Source organism: Pangasianodon hypophthalmus, chromosome 17 (genome assembly GCF_027358585.1).
Source record: "Pangasianodon hypophthalmus isolate fPanHyp1 chromosome 17, fPanHyp1.pri, whole genome shotgun sequence".
NCBI lineage: Eukaryota > Metazoa > Chordata > Actinopteri > Siluriformes > Pangasiidae > Pangasianodon > Pangasianodon hypophthalmus.
In genome coordinates, this window is record NC_069726.1 from 15,332,910 (window position 1) to 15,354,624 (window position 21,715).

A 21,715-nucleotide genomic window follows, 5' to 3' on the forward strand; every position below is an offset into this window, starting at 1 on the left:
TGTGAGGGATATGCAGCCATCCTCATCCTGGATTAATCATTTGTTCCACATTGGATTAAAGGTGAATACTGACCAGAAACACTATTATAAAGCCATGAGTAAGTGTAAAGGAAGTGTAGGTCTGATTATAGATTAAACTGGCCTGGACAAAGACAGCACTAAAAGTACACTCATAAAATTCCATGCAGTAACTAAAAAGCTATAGACGTGATTTTGTTGTCTGATGTGGCCTAAACAGTAACTGGTGTACAAAAGTGAGATATCTATTGTGCGGGTCAGTGGTTAAGGCTTTGGGCTACTACAAATTCCAGCACCACCAATCTGTGAGTAAGATAAGGTAAGGAAAGGTAAGATATACCTTTACTGACCCCCCTTAGATGAAATTCAAAAACTATTACAGGGTGTAATGCAGTGCCACTATCTGTATCAGTATCTGTATCCGAATTTAAACACAAAATGGGTGTGGCCTAAACCGGAAAGGGTTTTTCTTTCTGTTCTGTTTTGGACTTAAATATTAACCCATTATGCCTCTGGAAGCACTGGAAAACAGTGGGAAAAAATGAGCTAGCATGCCAGCATGGTGTGTGAAATCTGGCTCAGACCGTCTGACAGTTCCTCAACATCAACTACATCACTCATACCTTAGATTGAATGGGTTTCATCCAAACCTCAGTAACTCAAAAACAAGTGGTCAATAAACAAACAGTCAACTTGGACTTCTTGTGGTCTGTTGATGGAAAGTTCAGGAATAAAAAGCTGAATTGACGATATACACTCACTGTCACTTTATTACACTTGCACATTCATGTAGTTATCATTAGTACAGACACACAGAAACTGGACAGTTGACAGCCTCAGATTCCTGTTCTTGGCTGACATGAGTGGAACCCAATGTGGTCTTCTGCTGTTATAGCTCATCCACTTCAACAGTTGATGTTTTGTGCATGATGAGATGCTTTTCTGCTTACCACAGCTGTAAAGAGGGATTATATGAGTTACTATATCCTTCCTGGCAGCTTGAACCAATCTGGCCATTTTTCCTCAGACCTCGGTTTTATCAACAATGCGTTTCCACCCACAGAACTCACAGAACTATTCGCACCATTCTGTGTAAACTCTAGAAACTGTTGTGTGTGAAATTCCCAGGAGATCGGCAGTTTCTGAAATACTCAAACCAGCCCATCTGGTACCAACATCCATGCCATGGTCACAGTTACAGAAAGTCACTTTTTCTTCATTCTGATGTTTAATGTGAACATTAACTGAAGCTCTTGACCTGTATCTGTATGATTTTTTTTTTTTTTTTGCATTATGCTGCTGTCACATGATTGGCTGATTAAATAACTGCATGAATGTGCAGGTATACAGGTGTTCCTAATAAAGTGGACAGTGAGTGTATATACACATTTAAATAATGATCATGAAATAGAGATGTGCACACAACTATTTTTCTTCCAGCTTGTGTAGATATTTTTGCTTGTACCTGCCTGCAATATTTTCTAATGAATTTAGTTAGTTCTATGTGCCAGAAAATAAATAAACTATTAGCTAATTAAAAATAAGGATGACTGAATGAATGAGTGCTGTAAATGCAGCGTGGTCTGTTTGTCCTGTGAGCTTAATTTCTGATTGCCTGCTCATACCCCCATGAAATTAAAAACCTCCTACTTGGGATGAGTCCAGGGGGATGTTTCTACTGTCAGGAACTAATGGCAGTATTACAGTGAAGAATTAGTTAAGAATTACACAACTAAACAAAACCCGTAGCTCATCTGCATGAAAGCTGAAGTGACCTTTGAATTTCAATGTTGGAATGACTCCAAACCACATAAAAACAGCCGAGACTAGGGAACAAAAAAACCTCTCCTGGAGTGTCCCAGTTAGAACACTGACCTAAATCGAGCAAGCGTTTTGAGGTGTGAACTAAACATCATTTATTATCTACGTTACCCAAGAGGCTTTAAGAGTAACAAGAACTATGATTAGAAATGTCACTCACGTAATGACTCCAAGTGATTTGGATTTTCTAGAACGTATCGTCGGAGCAATTCTCAATTCATATAGTGAGACTATTATAACTCTACAATTTATAAAAATAGCTCGCCAATTTAGATTTTTTATTGCACTGCAGACCATTTTAGTCACAGCCTGTAGCACATCTGAAAGATTCCTTGTGAAGCAAGGCATAACCACATTAAAGTCTCCCAGAGGAAGACATCAGATAAGCAAAAGAAATCACTATGTTGAAAACAAGGGAATTTAAAGACTTTTAGCAGAAAAACTGCCAGAAATAAGTATAAGGGTGCAGTGGCTGGGCTCTTATAGTCTCCTATAATAATAATAATAATAATAATAATAATAATAATAGGAAGCACTGAAAGGTCTCTTTGTTCCTGCCAGACGTAGGCATGTACCAGCAGAATAATTTTCAACCTGATACCAATCATCTGGCCTGATTCTTCCTGGTTTTTACAGTTCACTGGAGATTGGGCTTTAAATGTGCAGTGGATTTAAAAAGGGCATGGAAATGTACCAGTGTTGTGTGGTTTGGTAGGTCTGCATACAGTGCTTTGTGCAAGTATTTCATCCCATTGAACTTTTCGATATTTTGTAGCATTCCAACATGGAACTGAAATTGACATCATTGGGGTTATAGGTCACGCCTTTACACAAATTAACCCATAAAATTGACGAGATGAGAGAAGCTGTTCAGAAGGAAACCATAACCTGGACACTCCACCAAGATGAGCTTTATGGAAGTGGATAGAAGAAAGGCATTATATTAAAAAGCCACCACAAATCCTGTTTGGAGTTTGCCAAAAGGCATGCTGGAGACTCAGCACATGTACAAGCAGTTTCTCTGACCTGATGAGACCAAAACAGAACTTTTTAGCATTGGCACAAAGCTGTTTATCACCATGATAATACCATGGCCACAGTGGAGCATGGTGGTGGTAGCATCACGTTGTGGGGATGCTTGTGGGGAAACTGGTTAGAGATTGATGGAGCCAAATACAGGGCAATCCTAGAAGAAAACCAGTTCCAGTACACAAGAATCTTGAGACTAGGACAGAGGTTCAGCTTCCAACAGGACAACAAGCCCAAGTGTATGCCGGAGTGGTTCAAAATGATGAATTTGAATGTGTTAGAATGGCCCAATGTCCAGAACTCAACCTGAATGAAAATCTGTGGTTAGACTCAGCAGGCTCCACCCAATCTGAAAGAGCTTGAGCAATTTTGCCAAAAATATCAAGATTGAGATATGCAAAGCCGATGGACATATCCCAGAAGACTTACAGCTATAAGTGCAGCCAAAAGTACTGACCCCAGGGGGTGAATACTTATGCAACCAACAAACGTCTGCTTTTTTTTTTAAATTAGGCAAGACATTGTAAATGATAAGGGCCATCTATATGGCATGCATCAGAGTGTCTCTCTACAGAGTACTTAGCCTAATTTTGTCTCTGAAAATCAGATTTGTTCACCTCAGCTCCAACATTTCACCCTACAAACTGTGTTATTTGTGCAGAGACATGAGAGACATTGCAAAGTGATTTTATTCCACAGCTGACAGTGAACTGATGCATGTGCTACTCAAACACATTTCAGTCATTTGGCCCAGGTAACCTTTTCTGCTACAAAATCCAATAAAGTAACCACATAAGGCAAGTTTACTGAAAACGTCTTTACTCTTCTGCAGACAGAAGGCACCTTTAGGAAGTACAATTAATGGAGGTCCAAAGATAAGCATCCAAAAGCATTTTAGAAAAAAAAAAAAACGACATTATGTTAAAGGCAGTATCTATTTTTCCACCTCATTACATGCTCTCAGATCTATTCATTTCCTCACATCACACATTGTATAGTCGATGTCTGACAGTGATTTTGGCCTTGATAGTGAACAGTACACAACTACACATCTTTTTTTTAAAAAAAAAAATTATATGACAAAATTCTCAGAGGTCATACTCAGAGTCGTTTAGATTTTCACAGGCTTCTGTATCACTCTGAGTGGTTTTAGACTATCTTCAATAGAGACAGGAAATCTGAACAATGAACAGTGACAACCTTCACAAATTTTTACAAGCTTCATGTTAAAGATTATTTAAAAACTAATTTGGTTCTGTTTTTTTTCACCTAATAGAGACTAGAAATGTAACATGCCAAAAATAACCCCCAGTTTTGTTTTTTCTATAAAACATGAACCTCATCAATGTCAAATATGCCAAAGGTGTCATCATGATACTGAGCAACAGTGTTTTCATTAAAGTTTAATTCTAGTTTATACTTTTCGAGGCAACATGATATCTACTTTAAAAGGTAAGTATTTAGAGCACACAAATTTGCACAAACTTCAGATTATCCACCCCTCAGGCTAGAATAAAGTGTTCCTATTTAGGCTTTTACAAAATTGTAATGAACAAATCCAAGTTTTCTGTATGCAGCAAATCAGGCAAACAAAAATTCAGAGTCTTTAAGAAAAGTGAAATCTATTTTTCTTTAAAAGCATCTGCAGTGAAGCAGTTTATATGTCCTTTGGTAAGAGAAAATGAATATTTACTCTATATACACTGCACAGTTTGTGCTTTAAAATGGGCTAAATACAATCCTGAGTTCAATCAATTAATTCAAGATGGATGGACTATATGACAAAGACTCAGTACAAACGTCTACAAATGTTAAAGATCATTGATATTTTATAAGAGTAGCCAGTACTCTACTCATGGTGAACCAGCCGATAAAATCTAACTATTGGCAAAATGCAAACGAATGCAAGTACTGTAATGTTTGACTCAATCGGCATATGTATCAAAGCAAAGTATGAAAAATGATGTTAAAAACATGTTCATCGACGGAAAACAACTATTAGAAAACAGATTCAGGGCTTAACATAGTCCATGGCCCTTTTTTTTTATTTTTTTTGGCTGGGAAAAGATATTTGATGCTTTTACAAGGATCGTCTTACAAATAAATCAGTTTTTCAGGCCACTTATCTGAAAATAAATGATACATGACATGATTAGTAGTTGAATATTCTACTAACGAATGAATAGATGGATAATCTATATTAACAAAAGCTACAGTCTACTGTGGAACCCAGATCAGGATCAATTCCCACAGCCCTTATTTGATTAGTAGTTTATCTGTTCCTGAATATTTCAAAAGCAATAATTAACAATACTGCTGTTATGTTTCTATCATGGCACATGGCATACTTGCTCAGGTATCGAAAAACTGGTGCCAGTATCTGGTATTTGCAACCTAATTTCACATCAGGATGTCAATGTTATTTAGGCCCACATGCCCTACTGTTGATCTCAGCTTGGTCTCGCCATGCTCCCTTTCCAAAATATCTATAAACTCATGGATAACCTCCAATTGCATACGACACATGTCAGGGTATAATAAATTCTAACACATATACAAGTCTTACTCCACCACTGTAACATTGGTAACTTGCTTTTATACATGTGCATAAAAGGTAGACCAATCCTGCTCAGAATTCTTGGGCAACTTTGCTGCATTCCATTCCATGTCTCGGGTTAAAAATTAGTCAGTGACTCATTTTCTACTGAGACACCATTTTCTGACAGGCAGTGTCCGTGTTCTGAGAGCAGAGTGGGTGTTTAGATGATCTTATACCATCCTGGGGGGCAGCTGCAGTTTGTATGTGCCAGCCAGAGCTTTGGCAGCACTGTAGATCATCTGCCTGCGGGACATGCCAGTGAAGGCCTGGTGCCAGTCTGTGCGGCTAACATTGGGCATGTTCCTCTCTAGCACCTCGCCTACGGTCACGAGCAGGCCGGACCAGCGCAGACTGTAATCCGGAGGGGTGAGAGACTGAGCCTGCAGGAGAACAGTGAACAGAGCGATAAGAGCACTTTAACACCATAGAGCTACTCACTAGAAATGGAACACAGAAGAAAGGACAAAGACAACAAAAGGTCACTTATTTAACATCTCTTATACTCAGTGAATAAATTATTTATTCATTTAGTGATAGGGAATGCACTCTACTGCACTGAGCAAACAACCACAGGAGTAACCTCTAACAAAGCACCAAATACACTGTTAAACATTTAATTTGACTTTATTGTTTATAGAATCACAACTGAACTATTTTTTGGATTTATTTCTGTGGGCTTAAATAAAAAGAAATATATATATATATATATATATATATATATATATATATATATATATATATATATATATATGTATGTGTGTATGTAGCTAGGTCATTTTCTATATTCTATGATTCCTCTACAGTTAGTTTTTATCCTCTTAATGCTAAATATTCCTAAAGCTTCAGTCCTTCTCTCTAGGCCAGAAGAATATCTGTAAGAACATCCTTACTTATAATACATCAGTGTATAATGCTGAGACTTTGTAATGTAATTTATAAGTGATTTCTCCTTTGCATGTCTCTCAACCACAGTTTTCTAGTACAAGTCTGATTACCCCCAAATGTGAAAAGGGAAAAACTGCATTTAACGATTAAATTTCAACTGTGTTGCAGGAGCATCACGGACATTTTTACAGCCATTATCTGATTACAAACAGAATTGATTAGGATTACGTCCATTTCGCTAGGGACCGTAGCTATCCAACAACCTGATCAAAGCCAAAACATTGACTGTGTGAGGAAATCACACTTAGCCAGCAAAGTTTTAAACATCTTTAGGCAACTGACTGTTTTTACCACCATGCTGTTAATCTGGCATCTCAACCAACATCTTTACAGAAAGAAAGCTTTGGGAAGTTAAAAAAAAAAAGTCTGTTATAGGCAGCTATATATACACGTACTGTCCTCTTTAATAGGAACACTTGTGTATATATATATATATATATATATATATATATATATATATACACACACCATATAGCTTGTAGTCAGCATTGGTAGTGTTATGCTCTGTTTAGTCTATTAAGATTCACTACCACTCCTGTGAAGGGGATTTGAGAGCTTGACACGATGGAGCGTTTTTTAATTGCTGCACCAGTGGACAGTGTGACAGGTGGATCTTCTATCAGGATGCATGACAAAGTTACACACCACTTCAAATGAATGATACAATTCCAATTACTAAGGCTTGGTTGAGGCTGTCAGGAAAACAGCTGGGGGGCAGCATCACTAGCCTGCCATATTTACATCTACATGTTTATAGTGCATCAGAGAGCTTTGAGGCAGCGGGTGTTGTAGTCATAGAACGCTGGCTGCATAAGTAATGCTGTTTACCTGTTGTACGTGTTCCAGAGCTACAGGAGTAGTCTGTGTGAAAGTTTCGATGTGGATGCCATTGCCAGGGTCATCCAGAATCAGACAGCCAATGTCAAACCACCTAGAGAAGAGAAGAACAATTATATCAAAATGGGCACCAATAACAATCAAAGGCAAGCAAGTGCAGTAATGCCAAAGGACAAAGGCGATGAATCATCTGAGAAAGAAACTATAATCGTAACACGGAAGACAAAGGTGATGGTTTGTTGTCTTTCTTTAATTAGCCATTCATCATTTACCATTACAGTGCAGCAATACTTGGACATCAAGAAACGTTAACAGTCTCCCAGGCGTTCTCTGATTTAAATAAATCAGCCTTGCCATAATGGGCACGTGCTCAATCTGTGTAGCCAGCTTCTGCTGTACGATGATAAAGAGAGGCCAGATCAGGGTGGGTCTTCTTGGCCTTGCTTACTGCATATCTTATTTAATGCCACCCACAGACTTGGTCTGGACATTAGTATTCTCCAGACACATCAGAACGACAGCAGGCACTTTCAATACAACTTTCCGCTGTGCTCACCAGCTGAACACGCCATCGCATTCTTGGATCCAATACAAGGGGTGTCATTTAAACCGAGGCTTTGAGACAGGCTATTTTTTAAATAATTACACACTTGACACCTTTGAATTTATAAATGTCTTTGTAAGCAGCATCAGTGATAAATACACTTTCGGCAAGGATGACAGCTAATTTGGCTTATAAATTGTCACCTTGAGAGACTGTTTCACGCAAGGTAACTGGACGAAATTACTGTGCATGCTGCAATGGCAATGGGAGGTCCAAAGTCACTCTAAAGGACAGATGTAGAGAACAAAGACAAAGAAGGCGACTCTGATCATGCACTGTGTGAAAAGGATGGGAAAGTGGCTTTCTGCTCACTTGTCTGGAAAGAGCTCTGCTATGAAGTTCTCCACAGAGACCACAGGCTGTTTCTCGTGGATTACGGCAGTACGGCGTAGACTGTCAATACGCTCCTGAGCCCCCTGCAAAGATGGATTAACACACATTTATGAGACTATAGTACTTTAACCATTGTAGAACGGGTGTGAACTGATCTAATTTTTTTTTTTTTAGCTAGACCCAAAGGCAAAAAAAAATCCAGTGTGTTTGCCCAGTCTCTTGTTTTTGCTACCTGAAAACCTACTTGATTAGCATCTGAAACTGATGGCTAAAATAATAAATATGTTGAGCTAGATAGTTAAGTGTATTAATACAGACTAAGACTTCTTCCAGCAAAGTTTCTAAGGTAGCCTTTTGTTTGTGTTCTCAACAAAATGTCTGCAAGTTCCTATGAGGTGTGGTGTTCTGTCCTCACATCACAGGTAAAAACACATTATTCAAGTCTGGCTAACAGCTTCATTTTCTCTCGCTATGTTTAACTGCAAGGTGACTGGTGTAGCAAGAGAGTTATATAACAGCTTTGCACTGGCTCGGTTTCATCACTTGCATGTTCCTTATTCTGAAAAGATCATCTGCCATCCATGCATGCGTATTATTCCATCTAGTAAAAACCATTCTACCATATTAACAAGGTTGAGCTTAGGCTGATGTGTATCATGCAGCAGGCTTTGGGATTCGGAAATTCATGTTATAATTACAGCATTGAGAGGTGTCGCATCACCGTCATTTAAGATTAAACTAAATTCCAGTGAAAGCTGTTGTTTTGCAAAAGTTGATAAGGAGCAGAGCTTTGTCCCCTGTTTTCTGGGTCTTGAATCTACTTGTTTGCTAAATAAAAATAAACAAACAAAAATAAATGAATAAAAAAAAATAAAATAATAATAGCCCAGATATGAAATCTACTTGTCCCAGGCACCTGGGCTAGTGATATGTCCACCCCTGTAGAATAATGCTGTTTAAATGTTCCACACAATTTCTCTTATATTTAGAGTATTATTATGCCTTATAAGGTTTATTGGCTAACAATATAAATACCACTACAGGATTAAAATATTGATTTTTAAAAAAAATATATCATTAATAAATTATGTCCCATAGTAAAACAGCAAAATGTAGTAGTAACGTAGAGTAGAAAACCAAAAAGGAACCAAGGAATACAGTTCATTGCTGTACTATTCATTGCTATGTTTAAAAAACACTTAAATGCATACAAAATAAGTAAAATATTAAGGTCAGTACAATATTAAGTCATATCAACAAGCTTGCTACTAAATTAATGAAAGGAATGGATTAGATTTCATGGCCACCATTTTGCATAGTTAATCTTGTTATGCTTAATTAATTTGTTTTACAGGTTAAAAACTGCATTGTGTTAAAGATCACTGAGCAAAACCAGGAAAATGACACGCCTGATCAGAAAGGAGGTAAAGCCTCTTAAGATTAGACCAGAGCAACTACAAACATGGGAGCTTCTCACCTTGACTCCTGCTGCGTAGCCCACTGGCTGAGGAGCAATGTTGGATTGGCTTGCCTCCCCAGTCACCATGGCCATGCCAAACACCTCCTGGAAGGCATCCCGCACTGCTCCTACCTTCACCTCCTTATCAGAGGTCACCACAATGTCCAGATCACCTCCTGATTCTGTCACATGCAGTAAAGAATCAATGAATTTTGCGTTACTAATCATTTAAAAGTGGACTCTCTCATCATAAGCTGTGTGACTTTTATTCTACAAGAACATGAGAGAAATTTAAGAGAGATTTTAGGAAAGAGTTGTACTTACTAATGTATGGAGCCATTCCAGGGTCTAATGTGGTGATCATAGACTCCACAGAGTGCTTGGTTTTGTCCAGGACCGTCTTCACCATGGGGTTACCGGCCACACCCTGAAACAATCACACAGGTGAGATCTATCAAGCAGCTGAGGGTCTCTTAACTCCAGATGACAAACAAAATGGTTAAGAGCAGACTAGAAAATACATGATTGGAGTGTTGACAGGTTTTAAAAAATGAATTCACAATTTTTTTTTTTTGCACTGTTGCTAGTTTGCACGTCTTCGGTGTTCACCATAAAATATTTTGGATCCTAAGAAAGCTGTGCATAAACAAATGCCCAATGAATTGACGCAATATTGTAAAGTAGAGTGGGCCAAAATTTTCGAAAATGAAGTAAGAGACATAACGTTTACTTCAAGTTATTGCTGCTAAAGGAGGTTCTACTTATTTTTTCCTCTACCTGGTTTCTGAATGTTGTTTTACTTTTTTGGAAAAAATGACTACATATTGAAATCTGTTGTTTGTTTGTTTTTTTTTGGTAGTCACCTGAGGTTGGTTGTGTGTTTCTAGAAGTTGGTGAGGACCAAAGAATTGTTATTTAGGCCCTGATAACTAAAAACATAGAATTGAAGGAGGGTGTACTTTATTTTTCCACATCACTGTACCATTGTTATGGTCCAGGTTTTTGAAAATACTCTGAATTTTGATGAGCAGGTTTATTAACAGCAGCGTTTGTTTTTCTGGCCTCTTACCTTGATGAAGCCCCATATTCCACCTCCAGACGTGTTGTCTTGAGGAACGCTGGGATCGTCATGATCTTCTGGGAAAGTAATCGGAGAGACAACGTCTAAACCACCAGACATCACTGGCTGTTGCATCATTGGGTTTGTAACCACACCTAAAGACAGGTCACAACAGGAAGAGAAAAAAATATTTACAAAAACTTTAATACAAACAGTATAAAGAAAAGCAATAAACCTAAATCATTTTTGACCTCGCGAAATGAAAAGTTTCACAAAACGTCTGCCAGCACTTCTTATGCTGTTTCCCCATGACTATTTTATCTGACAGTTCCCTCCTCCCCTTACCCAATATATAAATAAAGTGTGAATGTTAGAAAGCAAGGGCGGTGGTCATTCATGTGACTCGAATGCAATGACTCGAATGTGATGCTACACTTGGTTGAAATACGTAGGCTTCATTCCGCTGAGCCCCTCATATCTCACCAACTCAGATAACAGCCTCTAATTCAGCTTCTGAGCCCCAGCTTTAAAGAGCACACCACCTTCCTCCAATTTAATTACAAATGAGAAATCTCTGTAGTGGTTTTCAGTTCCCTGCATGTGCATGTAGACAGAAATATTACCATATTCTATTACAGCAGTCTCAATGAAGCATTGCATAAGCCTGATTGTGTGCATGGTGCTAGGTCAATAGGTCACTCAGTAATCCACTAATGTAACATCCCTACCTGGCATGGGTGGTGCACTGGAGAAGCTGGGCATCAGTGGAGTCTGTGGAGTACGGCCGGCATGTCCGCGTGTGATGTCATATGTTGCATGAGCACTGAAACCGGTGGTGGGCGGCCCCATTGGCGGAGCAGACAGCACCGGGCCTGGAGGAGGTGGAGCAGTAGGCGAGGTATATGGACTGTTGAAATTCACACCCACACCCAGAGAAGGAGCTGGCACTGGAGAGGCTGTGGACAGCGGCTTCATGGGGCTGAGGGAGAATGGAGGAGGAGGAGAGGACTGAATGGGTGGCAGGGTGGAGGTCACTGCTGTAGGGGGTGCTGGTGTGGAGAAGCCCTCTGGGGCAAAGTTGGAGATGCCTGTGGTGCTAGGAAGCGTCAGCGGACTAGAAAGACCTAAAAAGAGAACAAATAATGTTAAATTGCAGTAATACAGAACACAGAAATCTGCGCTGGTGGATGTACACAACATATATTTGTCTTACAGTTGAGTACATCGTACTAGGGCGACAATGGACTTTAGTTTAGCTGGGGGAAAAAAAAAACACCAGGTTGCTCTTTTATCAGTGGTACAGACATACGTGTGGATATATTTCACAACCCTCATACACACAAATGCGAAAGTTATTAAAACAAATGTTTGCTTAGATTTCTGCATATATTTACTCACAGCTTTTGCAGCTTAAGCTGAGTGGTTTACTAGCAGATAGGCTCCACCCACTCCTAAAAAAGAGTTTGTCAATGTTGTGACCCATGTTGGGTAGGAAAACAAGGTCAAGTTGGATAAAAATACCTGCACCAGTCCTTGTGCTTTCAGCTTAGTGCTTCAGGCTGCAGGTACATTTCAGAAGGAAATTGGGGATAAAGCACAAATTTCCCAATCATCATTGAGTAGGACTGTACAAGCATTATAGAATACCATCACATACAGATGAGCTGTAGAAACGTGTGAAACTGAACCTCCACTCAATCACTGGTTTTCAACAGCTTGTCAACAGCTTGACTGCATTCTGATCACAGTTAAAGTGCTATCAGAAAATGAATTAAACTAATCCCAAGGGTTTGGATTCTGTGAGCATACAGCTGACTTGCAAGATGCAATTGTTAAATGTTTAACATTAAATTTATTAAAAATGACAAACACACAGAAATATTAATCGGCACAGCCTAATATGAGAATCCTTTTTTAGCTAACTTTTGATCAATTGTGGGCGTGTCCGTGTTCAATTGAGCAGTGACGTGATATACAAACAATTAGTATTTATATTTGCTTTAAGGTTTCCTATGTGCAAAAATGAGTGAGTGCAGAGTTTGGGAGCAAACTGATATTAGACTGAACCTCTTTCTTTCATTTCTCTCCCTCCCTTTCCCCCATTTCTCTTGCATTTATCAAACTGCTGATATTGAAACAACATAAAATATATAAAACAACCATCTAGGTGAAAGCATAATGAATAAACATTCATGAGCATGTAAGATGACAATAATAATAATAATAATAATAATAATAATAATAATAATAATAAAAAAAAAATACAGCACCACTGTAAAAAGACATTTGGTGTCCATTTTGTCGAGTCTGCTGAAGACTGCTGAACTGATTAGAAGCCTCACTGATGGGCATTATGGGCACTGAACTGACACTGTGACACTGCAGGAGTGAATCACAAACCTGTGACTGTGACACCAGCTGAGAATATTTTGCCCGAAGCTACAATTACTCCTGAGAGGATGCGCAGCTATAAAGGTCTCCTCAAAGTTAGTTAACTGATTAATTTCCTGTATGAGCCTTCAGACAGACACTGCAGCTCTACTGCCTATATTAGTGTGATATGCTGCTCTCCAGTACTCCTGCAGCAGCTGGACATCCATTAGATAGACAGATCACTTTATTCATCCCGGAGGGAAATTCACCTATTACAGCAGCAGCACAGAGAGTTACAAGTATACTAAAAGTAATTTAACATTAATATATATTTAATTTAACACACACAGTAAGAGTGTAATGTGGTAGTACATTGTAGATACAAGCAGCAGACTTGAGTGGAATTAAAGTGGCAGTGCAGTGCAAATATAGTCAACAGTGTAAACATTGTAAACAGTGTGAAAACAGAAAAATGAATGGAAGAGGCAGTGTATATGGATATGAATAGTTATGAACTATTGTCCAGTGAGCTTATCCTAAGACTGCCTCAGTGCAGAATAGTGTCCCAGGACAGGGATGAGATTTCTCGCTGTTGCTACAAATGACCTCCTTCATTGCTCCTTTCTACAGCGGAGCTGAATGAATCTTCTATTAAAGCAGCTCCGCTGTTTAACCAGTAGGTCATGGAGCAGAGGCTGTTTGTTGTCCAGAATGGCTGTGAGTTTATTGAGTGTTCTCTTTTCCACCGCCACCTCAAAACTCTCCAAAAAGCAGCCCAAGACCGAGCCGGCCTTCTTGATCGGTTTGTTAAGGTTTTTTTTTTTTTTTTGTATCTCCAGCTCTGATGTCACCTTCCCAGCACAATGCTCTAAAGAAGACTGCACTGGAAACCACAGACTGGTAATCTGTAATTAATTACGCACAGATAACAGCATTCCTCAGGAATACATTACCATTTACTTTTATAGTAGTTAATGATTGTATCCAAAGCAAAGTGAAGCAGAATTTAGTCTAATAGTTAACTCAAAAACCTTTTAATCACAGACCATGTACACTAAGCGAGCTAGCTATGGTTATGGTATATTTTGACATGTTTGTTAAGTAAATACTGAGAATATGAGAATGAACATCAGGACTTAAGACTGAAGGAGATCCTGAAATCCCACTCATGCCTAGTGACAAATGTGAGATTAACAGTTAATTAACAGGTAGGTAGCTGGTTAGGTACTAAAGATGCCAAGAGAACACGGAGGATTTCCAAATTGCACATTAATGTATATTCACAGGCGCCGCCATTTTTATATCTGGCTGTGCACTTCCAAGACGTTTTCAGTCTGGACACACAGCTCTAACTTGCTCTCCAGAAGGCATTTGTCCCACCCCTGTAAACAACCGGAGATACACCATATGGCTGAAAGTTTGTGGACACCTGACCATCGCAAACATATGTGAGCCTTCCCCAATCTGCTACCACAAAACTGAAAGCATAAATCCCCACAGCCACGTTCCAAAATCTAGTGGAAAGCCGTCCCAGAGGACTGGAGGTTATTATAACAGCACATATGGGTGTGATGGTCAGCTGTCCACAAACTTTTGGCCATACAGTGTATCACACTACATAAGAGCCTAGCATCAAACGTGGGCGGTTTGTGTAGTTTACTGAAACTACTGATCATGTAGTTTCCTGCATGTTACTGTGTGTGGAAAGTATGGTTGGAGTTTGGGCATATGTGCATGTACAAGTTGTCCAGAAAGCTCATTTTACTTCACTTTCTCATAGCCTTCATCTAAAATACGAAACACAGCATTAGTCATAATGGGTAAATTCGCAGTGAGAACTCCTACACGTCTGAAAACAAGCTCTCAGCTACTTATTTAGTCACTCAAGATTCGCCTCAAATGCTAATGGCTGTTGTGGAAATCAGTCTAGCCCATTCTCTTCCAGGCCGACTATAGAAAAGGGAAATATATAGAATCAGAATCAGAATGAGCTTTTATTGCCAAGTGTGCTCACACACACACACACACACACACACACACACACACACACACAAGGAATTTGACTTGGTATGAAGCTTCCAGAACACACATACCAATAATATGGCAACATATATAAACATAAATCAATAAATCAACAACAGCCATTTCAACAGCCAGAAATCAAGCCATTTCATGGGCACTCTAAGCTTCCTGAAGGACCAGAAACAAGAGAAAGTCATCCGGGGGGGAGGGGCTGCTGTGAAATGATGGAAAGCTCGGCACTAATGAGAAATTGCAAGTTCAGTAAACGAGATAATGTGTTAATAAATGAAGATCCTATTAAGCAAAGACTCATGTCAGAACCAGTAAACATTAATATAGCTAATATGCCATTTCATTACTAATTAGCTTTAATAAAAAGACTGCTGTATATAGAAGAAGCTTCATATAAATGTGTGCGAATTAAACTGTATTCCATTTATCTTGTGGTGACTGCCATCCTGAAACATTTGAAAAACAAGTCCTATGAGAATGAATAAAAGAAGTGCTGGGAAGTTTAAAAATAGCCCGATTTTTAGAAAAAAAAAAAATCATTGCACCTGTCAACACTGCCTACACACAACTCTGAGCAATAGTCATGATGCTAATTTTCATGAGTTTTCATGAATTTAATTTTAGAGAGAAGTGCATTTTGCATGTAGCTTAAACTGTAGATTTAAGCTTGTAAGTCAGAATGCGTCTTAATTGTGCTTGAAAATGAGTACAAAACAGCTTATTAAATCTGGCCCTAATGGACTTCACTGGCCACAGCAATAACTTCCTGAAGGTCATCCTTCCTCAGCAATCAAAGTTACTGCCTTTATATGTGATGAGTGTACAACCAGCAGACATTCCTGCCGTGGCATAACCACAAAACATCCCTGATTAAATATGAATGATCTATCATTATGGCTTAAATAAAAAAGAAGAAAAGGACAGAGGCTGTTAAAAAGGACAGTTTAAAGTCTGATTTTATTTCATGTGATGAAATCTCTGCTCGAGTCTTACCTGTTGTGAGAGGAGGTGGACTGACGGCGACAGCAGCACTATGGGGAGGTGGAGGAGTGCTGGGTGGCGTGGTCTCTATTCCACTCTCTTCCATCATCTTTTCTTAATCTTGCCTGTCATTTGAGAAGAAAAAAGAAAATTTGTTCACAGGCTTGCACCATGTTGCACACCTACACTGTCACAACAGATCATACAAGCAGACTAGAGCTCAAGTATTTGCTCCCATCAACAACAAGGGATCAATTCTTCTAAATAGGCTTTTTATTATTGTTATTTCAAGAACAATACTAGGTTATTTCAAACATGCTGTTAGGTAACCCAGTGAAAATATCAACATAACCTTTAGACCAAATACAGTATACCCTCACTGGCCACTATAATTTTCTGATCACCATGGTTGTAAAGAGTCGTTATTTGCGTTACTGTGGCCATTTTCCTCTGACCTCTCATCAACAAGGCGTTTCCAACCACAGAACTGCTGCTCACTGGGTGTTTTTTGTTTTTCGCACCATTATGTGTAAACTCTAGAGACTGGTATTTATGAAAATCCTCAAGCAGCAGTTTCTGAAATACTCAAACCAGCCCTTCTGGCACCAACAACCCTGCCACGGGAAAAGTCACCAAGATTACTTTTTATCCCCCCATTCTGGTGTTTGAACTGAAGCTCTTGACCTGTAACTGCATGTTTTTATGCATTGCACTGATGCCACATGATGGGCTAAATGCATAATTGCATCAATGTACAGATGTTCTTATTAATGTGGTCAGTGAGTGCATGTAGGGATGTATTTATTGTGGTAATCATACAGCCTAAACTGTTTTAGTAAAACTGCGGACTTCAATGTTAAGTATTGTTGAAACTAGTTTTGTCCCAGTCTGATGAATAACAACCCTACGACAACACACAGCGTCACTGTTGAGAAGCGCCACTCTTACAGAGCACCAAGCTGGTTTTTTTTGTGGGTGCTCATCTCCACAAGCACGCTGAAGTATGCAGGTCCACGCTGATTACTGGAGTTATTGAGCTGAATATTTCTAGATGAGATAATTGAAGCCGTTTTAACAGCACTATATCTGTGTGAGAAGCTAACCTGGCTGTAGGCATTTGGGTACTGAGTGCAATCATTATGGTATTTTATATACACACAATTTATGAGCGCCTGTGTCAGATTTTGCTTGTGCAGCCTCCTATTAGTTTTCTCCACAGAAGGAAGAAACGTAACATAAATATAAGCTGAGAGGCTGTTCCACCTGTAAAGCTGCATGCCGTCCGCGAAAGGACATAGCCGAGCTAGTTAATACAGCACATCAACCTATTAACACATTAAATGCTTCAGCTAGTAAACAGGACTTATCATCTGAACTGATGATAGACAATGTCTGAACTTATTAAATAATAGTTGCCAACTGTTTTGCCTTGCTAGTCTGTATTTATTGAGCGCATAATGAATCCTGTGCCCCGTTCAGCCATTTGGAAAGAAAAAAAAAAAAACATTTTAATTTAATTACGCAATGCATTTTCAAGTAGCAACCGTGACCAAGTGATAAATCTAATTCAAATCGATTTCAATTACTTGTTGTCAGTAATATGTGGTGACACTCTGCCCACTCTTTCAGCCAGCTCAAACCTTCTTCCCATTATTTAAAAATAAATAGATGTAGGCAATGCCAGGTAATTTAATCAAAATGGTTCCATTTTTGGAAATCCATTTTCAAAACCCAAGATATCCGTAAATGGTCAAGACAACACCACCACACACGCACATTTAGATTTTCACCTGGATAATATCAGCTCGCTCTACCTCTGCTCTGTGGATAATGTGCTAGATTAACCTTACTAAATCACAATCAGAGGGAATGCCTGTTTATTTCAGACAAATCTTTGAAGTAATTTGGATTATTTATATGTTTAAGAGTTGTATGAAACACTAAATTTGAATTTCAATGAACCCGAACCACTGCTATTTAATACAGAAATGAAACAAAGATTAAAAAAAGTAAATGGCAGTAATTATAAAGTAAATATCCAATAATTATAAAGTAAATATTAATTTGAAGTGGTATTGCCGATACAAGAATCCAACCCAAATGAGTCAGCCTAGGCTCATAGTAGCAAGCGACACAGGGCCAGGACAACATGGAGCAGCAGCCACAGCAGCAAGCAACAAAGCAACAGTTGAATTTAAATTCTCAATTGTATGCAAATTAGGTATGACGTGCTAAACTGATAAATCCAAACAAATGGCTGGAATGATTCCTCAGAACAATCCTATGGCATGTGGGATCTGACATTTCTTCAGTTCCCCACTCACAAATTTAGTTCCTACCTGCAATTAGTTTGCATCTGCTGTTTCACACACAAATAAATGTAAGAAAAAACATAATTGTGGTTTTATCTTATCCTATCTTTTCATATGTACAGTGGATATAAAAGGTCTACACACCCCTGTTAAAATGGCAGGTTTCTGTGAAGTAAAAGAATGACACTAAGATAAATCATGTCAGATCTTTTCCCAACTAAATGTGAAATTGCAAAATATACGAATAAAGTGAAAAACAATCAGAAACTTTTTTTTTTTAGGAAAAAAAAGGAAAAATAAAAAACTTCCAATAACTTAGTTGCGTAAGTGTGCACACCCCTAAACTAACACTTTGTTGAAGCACCTTTTGATTTTATTACACCACTCAGCCTTTTTGTGTAAGAGTCTATCAGCATGGCACATCTTGACTTAGCAATATTTTCTCACTCTTTCATGAAAAACGTTCCATATCCACCAAATTCTAAGGGCTTCTCCTGTGCACAGCCAGCTTCAGGTCACCCCACAGATTTTTTGTTGGATTCATGTTTGGGCTCTGGCTAAGCCATTCAAAAACATTGATCTTATTTTGGTTAAGCTATTCTTTTGTTGATTTGGAGGTATGCTTTGGGTCATTTTCGTGCTGAACAGGGAAAATCCTTTTCATCTTCAGCTTACTAGCAGACACCTGAAGGCTTTAGACTAAAACTGACTGGTATTTGTATCTATTCATGATTCCCTCCTCCTTGATAAAAGCCCCAGTTCTGACTGAAGAAAAGCAGCCCTAAAGCACCATGCTGCCACCACCATGCTTCATCGTGGGTAGGGTGTTCTTTTGGTGATGTGCTTTTTTTTTTGCACCAAACATAACTTCTGGAATTATGGAATTATTATACCTTTTAGAATTGGTCTCATTAGTGACCAAGGTGATTTAGTCAGGATGCTTTTTGTGAGAAAGGGCTTCTGCCATCCTACCCCATAGCCCAGACATGTGAAGAATATGAGAGATTGTTGTCACATGCAGAGAGCAATCAGATAGGTCTCTTGGCAGCCTCCCTGGTAAGTTTTTGTCTTGTCCTTTTATAAATGTCAGAGGGACGTTCTGTTCTTGGTGATGTCCCTGTGGTGCTTCATTTTCTCTATTTGTTGATGATGGCCTTTACGGTGTTCAGTGGTATATCTAATGTTTTGGAAATTCTTTTATACCCCTCTCCTGATCAATACCTTTCGTCAAGTGAGATACCATTCGAACTTTTTTGTGGTCCATGGCTTCAGCAGTCGAATGAAACCAGCAGATGTGAAAAAAATCCTACAGAAACAGCTGGTTTTTATTTGGAGTTAATCAGAATAATTTCACTGATGACAGATGTATGATAATTACTTTTGTACATGAGATTGAATGTGATTGGTTCATTCTGAACATAGCAACATCCCCAATTACAAAAGAGTGCGCACACTTATGCAACCAGATTATTGTAACTTTTTTCACCCCAAAAATGCCTGATTTTTTTTTTAATTGTTTTTCACTTAATTTTTATACATTGTAATTTTTGCCTTGGTTTAATTTTTTTATATTACAAAATCCTGCCATTTTAACAGGGGTGTGTAGACTGTTATATCCATTGTGTGTGTGCATATATATATAAAAATCTCTTAATGACATTACGAAATAAAATATAGCTTGGAAGGATGTAGCAGTGATTACTGGTGTCTGTGGTGAGTGTATGCATTTAGCACAGTTAACTAGTTTCACTAACCAGCCAACGAAGCTAGTACGAATCCTAGCATGTAACATGTGAATAAAACACCCAATTTTGACACTGATTAGTGCATGAGATTTCTTATGTGAGTGTTTGTGTGTCAGGTAATAGACCGCAGAATAATTGAGCCAGTGTAGGTGATTACATGCATAGTATGACAGTAAATTAAACAGTCTTAGTCTTTAGGCGTTTATAACACGTCATATCTATCAGACCTGAAATATCTCTCTCAGTCTCCACTCTCTGGTCTTCTAAACACCACCCAAGTATATTTCACATCTAAGGACAACACCGTAGAAAGTATCAGATCTATAAAGCACCTAGTGTAGAAAATCTTCCTCTTGTGGAGACTTTTCGAGAGTGAGTTACAATTCAGGGGCATGACGTGCTTCAGGTCTAACAAAGAATCCAGGATGTAAGTATGCAGTTCTCTAGAAAGACAAACACACACGCAAACCCTGGCATATGGTCTACACACTCATGAAGGTGGCTTATTTCTAGTGTTAACAGGCAGAAAGCGCAGATGGTGTTGCCCTGCCATTGACCTGACAGCTGAAGCAGCACCAGCTTCACAACTTAACCTTCTTTTCCCTCATTATTTCACATTTTCCAGGAGTCAGTGAGTCAGTCATCAGCTGCTGTTTGTTTAAGATGCAATTAGCCTTGGTGTTGCCACGTATTCAAAGATTCAGACAGGATAAAACAGCAAAATAAGATCTAAAGCTCTACTAAAGACATTCCCCTCGTACTTTAAAATTATTTAATTACACTCAGCTAATGCACTACCAATGACTACTGAATAAACAATCTAGATTAACACTAAAGAAACTGTAAGACTCGGGCTGAGTCTCAAATACCTCCCTGATCACTACACAGAGGCATCACGTGCAGCGTGAGATAACGCCTTCGACATCCTACATAGTGAACTACATGTCCACTAGAGAGTCGTTTGGAACACAGGCACACAGCTAACCGCTAACTAGACTCTGGAGTCCATATTTCATCTGGAAAGTGAGTAATATAGCATTTTTTTTGTTAGAGACAAGTAAAAAGATTAATTTATCGATTTGCACGGTGTTATTCTGTTCAGCAAGCTATCTATCTAACTAACTAAGAGGATGACTAGAGGTGCTACTTAGCCTGTTAGCTCAGTTTACGTTACTTAGTAAGGCTAGCTAGCTAACAAGACTACACTCCATTCAAACAAAACACGCTATCGCTTTTTTTAAAAAAGAAAAATCGACATGACACCCAACTCTTACCTGACACTTTAGTCTTCTTAGGCAATATGTCTGGGTAAAAGCGAAATTGCATCCAATCAACTCCAGAACGAGAGCCAGACTCGGTTCACCCTGTCGAAAATGGCCGCGTTAGAATGACGTCAGCAATTGCCACGTCTGAAGTAGAAGTGGGCGGGGCTTCCAGGGCAGGCGCGTGATGTGATTGGATTTCAGAGTTATCATCTATATTCACTTATACACAAAATAAAAACAGTCACACACATTATAGTTCATTCACAAATCATCTGAACAGCCAAATGGATAACTGACTGA

General features: G+C 38.8%; 1 protein-coding gene across 1 annotated transcript; it reads right to left on the minus strand.

The window, feature by feature from the left end:
* Nucleotides 1-3,670: 3,670 nt before the first annotated feature.
* On the minus strand, nucleotides 3,671-21,564 carry prrc1 (proline-rich coiled-coil 1). Its single transcript, XM_026941984.3, has 9 exons — nucleotides 21,425-21,564; nucleotides 16,106-16,218; nucleotides 11,434-11,829; nucleotides 10,715-10,860; nucleotides 9,970-10,072; nucleotides 9,664-9,827; nucleotides 8,166-8,269; nucleotides 7,241-7,343; nucleotides 3,671-5,847 (listed from the first exon to the last, which is right to left on the minus strand). The coding sequence occupies exons 2-9, from the start codon at nucleotides 16,200-16,202 to the stop codon at nucleotides 5,638-5,640; spliced, it is 1,323 nt and encodes a 440-aa protein (XP_026797785.1). The 5' UTR covers nucleotides 16,203-16,218; nucleotides 21,425-21,564; the 3' UTR covers nucleotides 3,671-5,637.
* Between the last annotated feature and the right edge of the window lie 151 nt (nucleotides 21,565-21,715).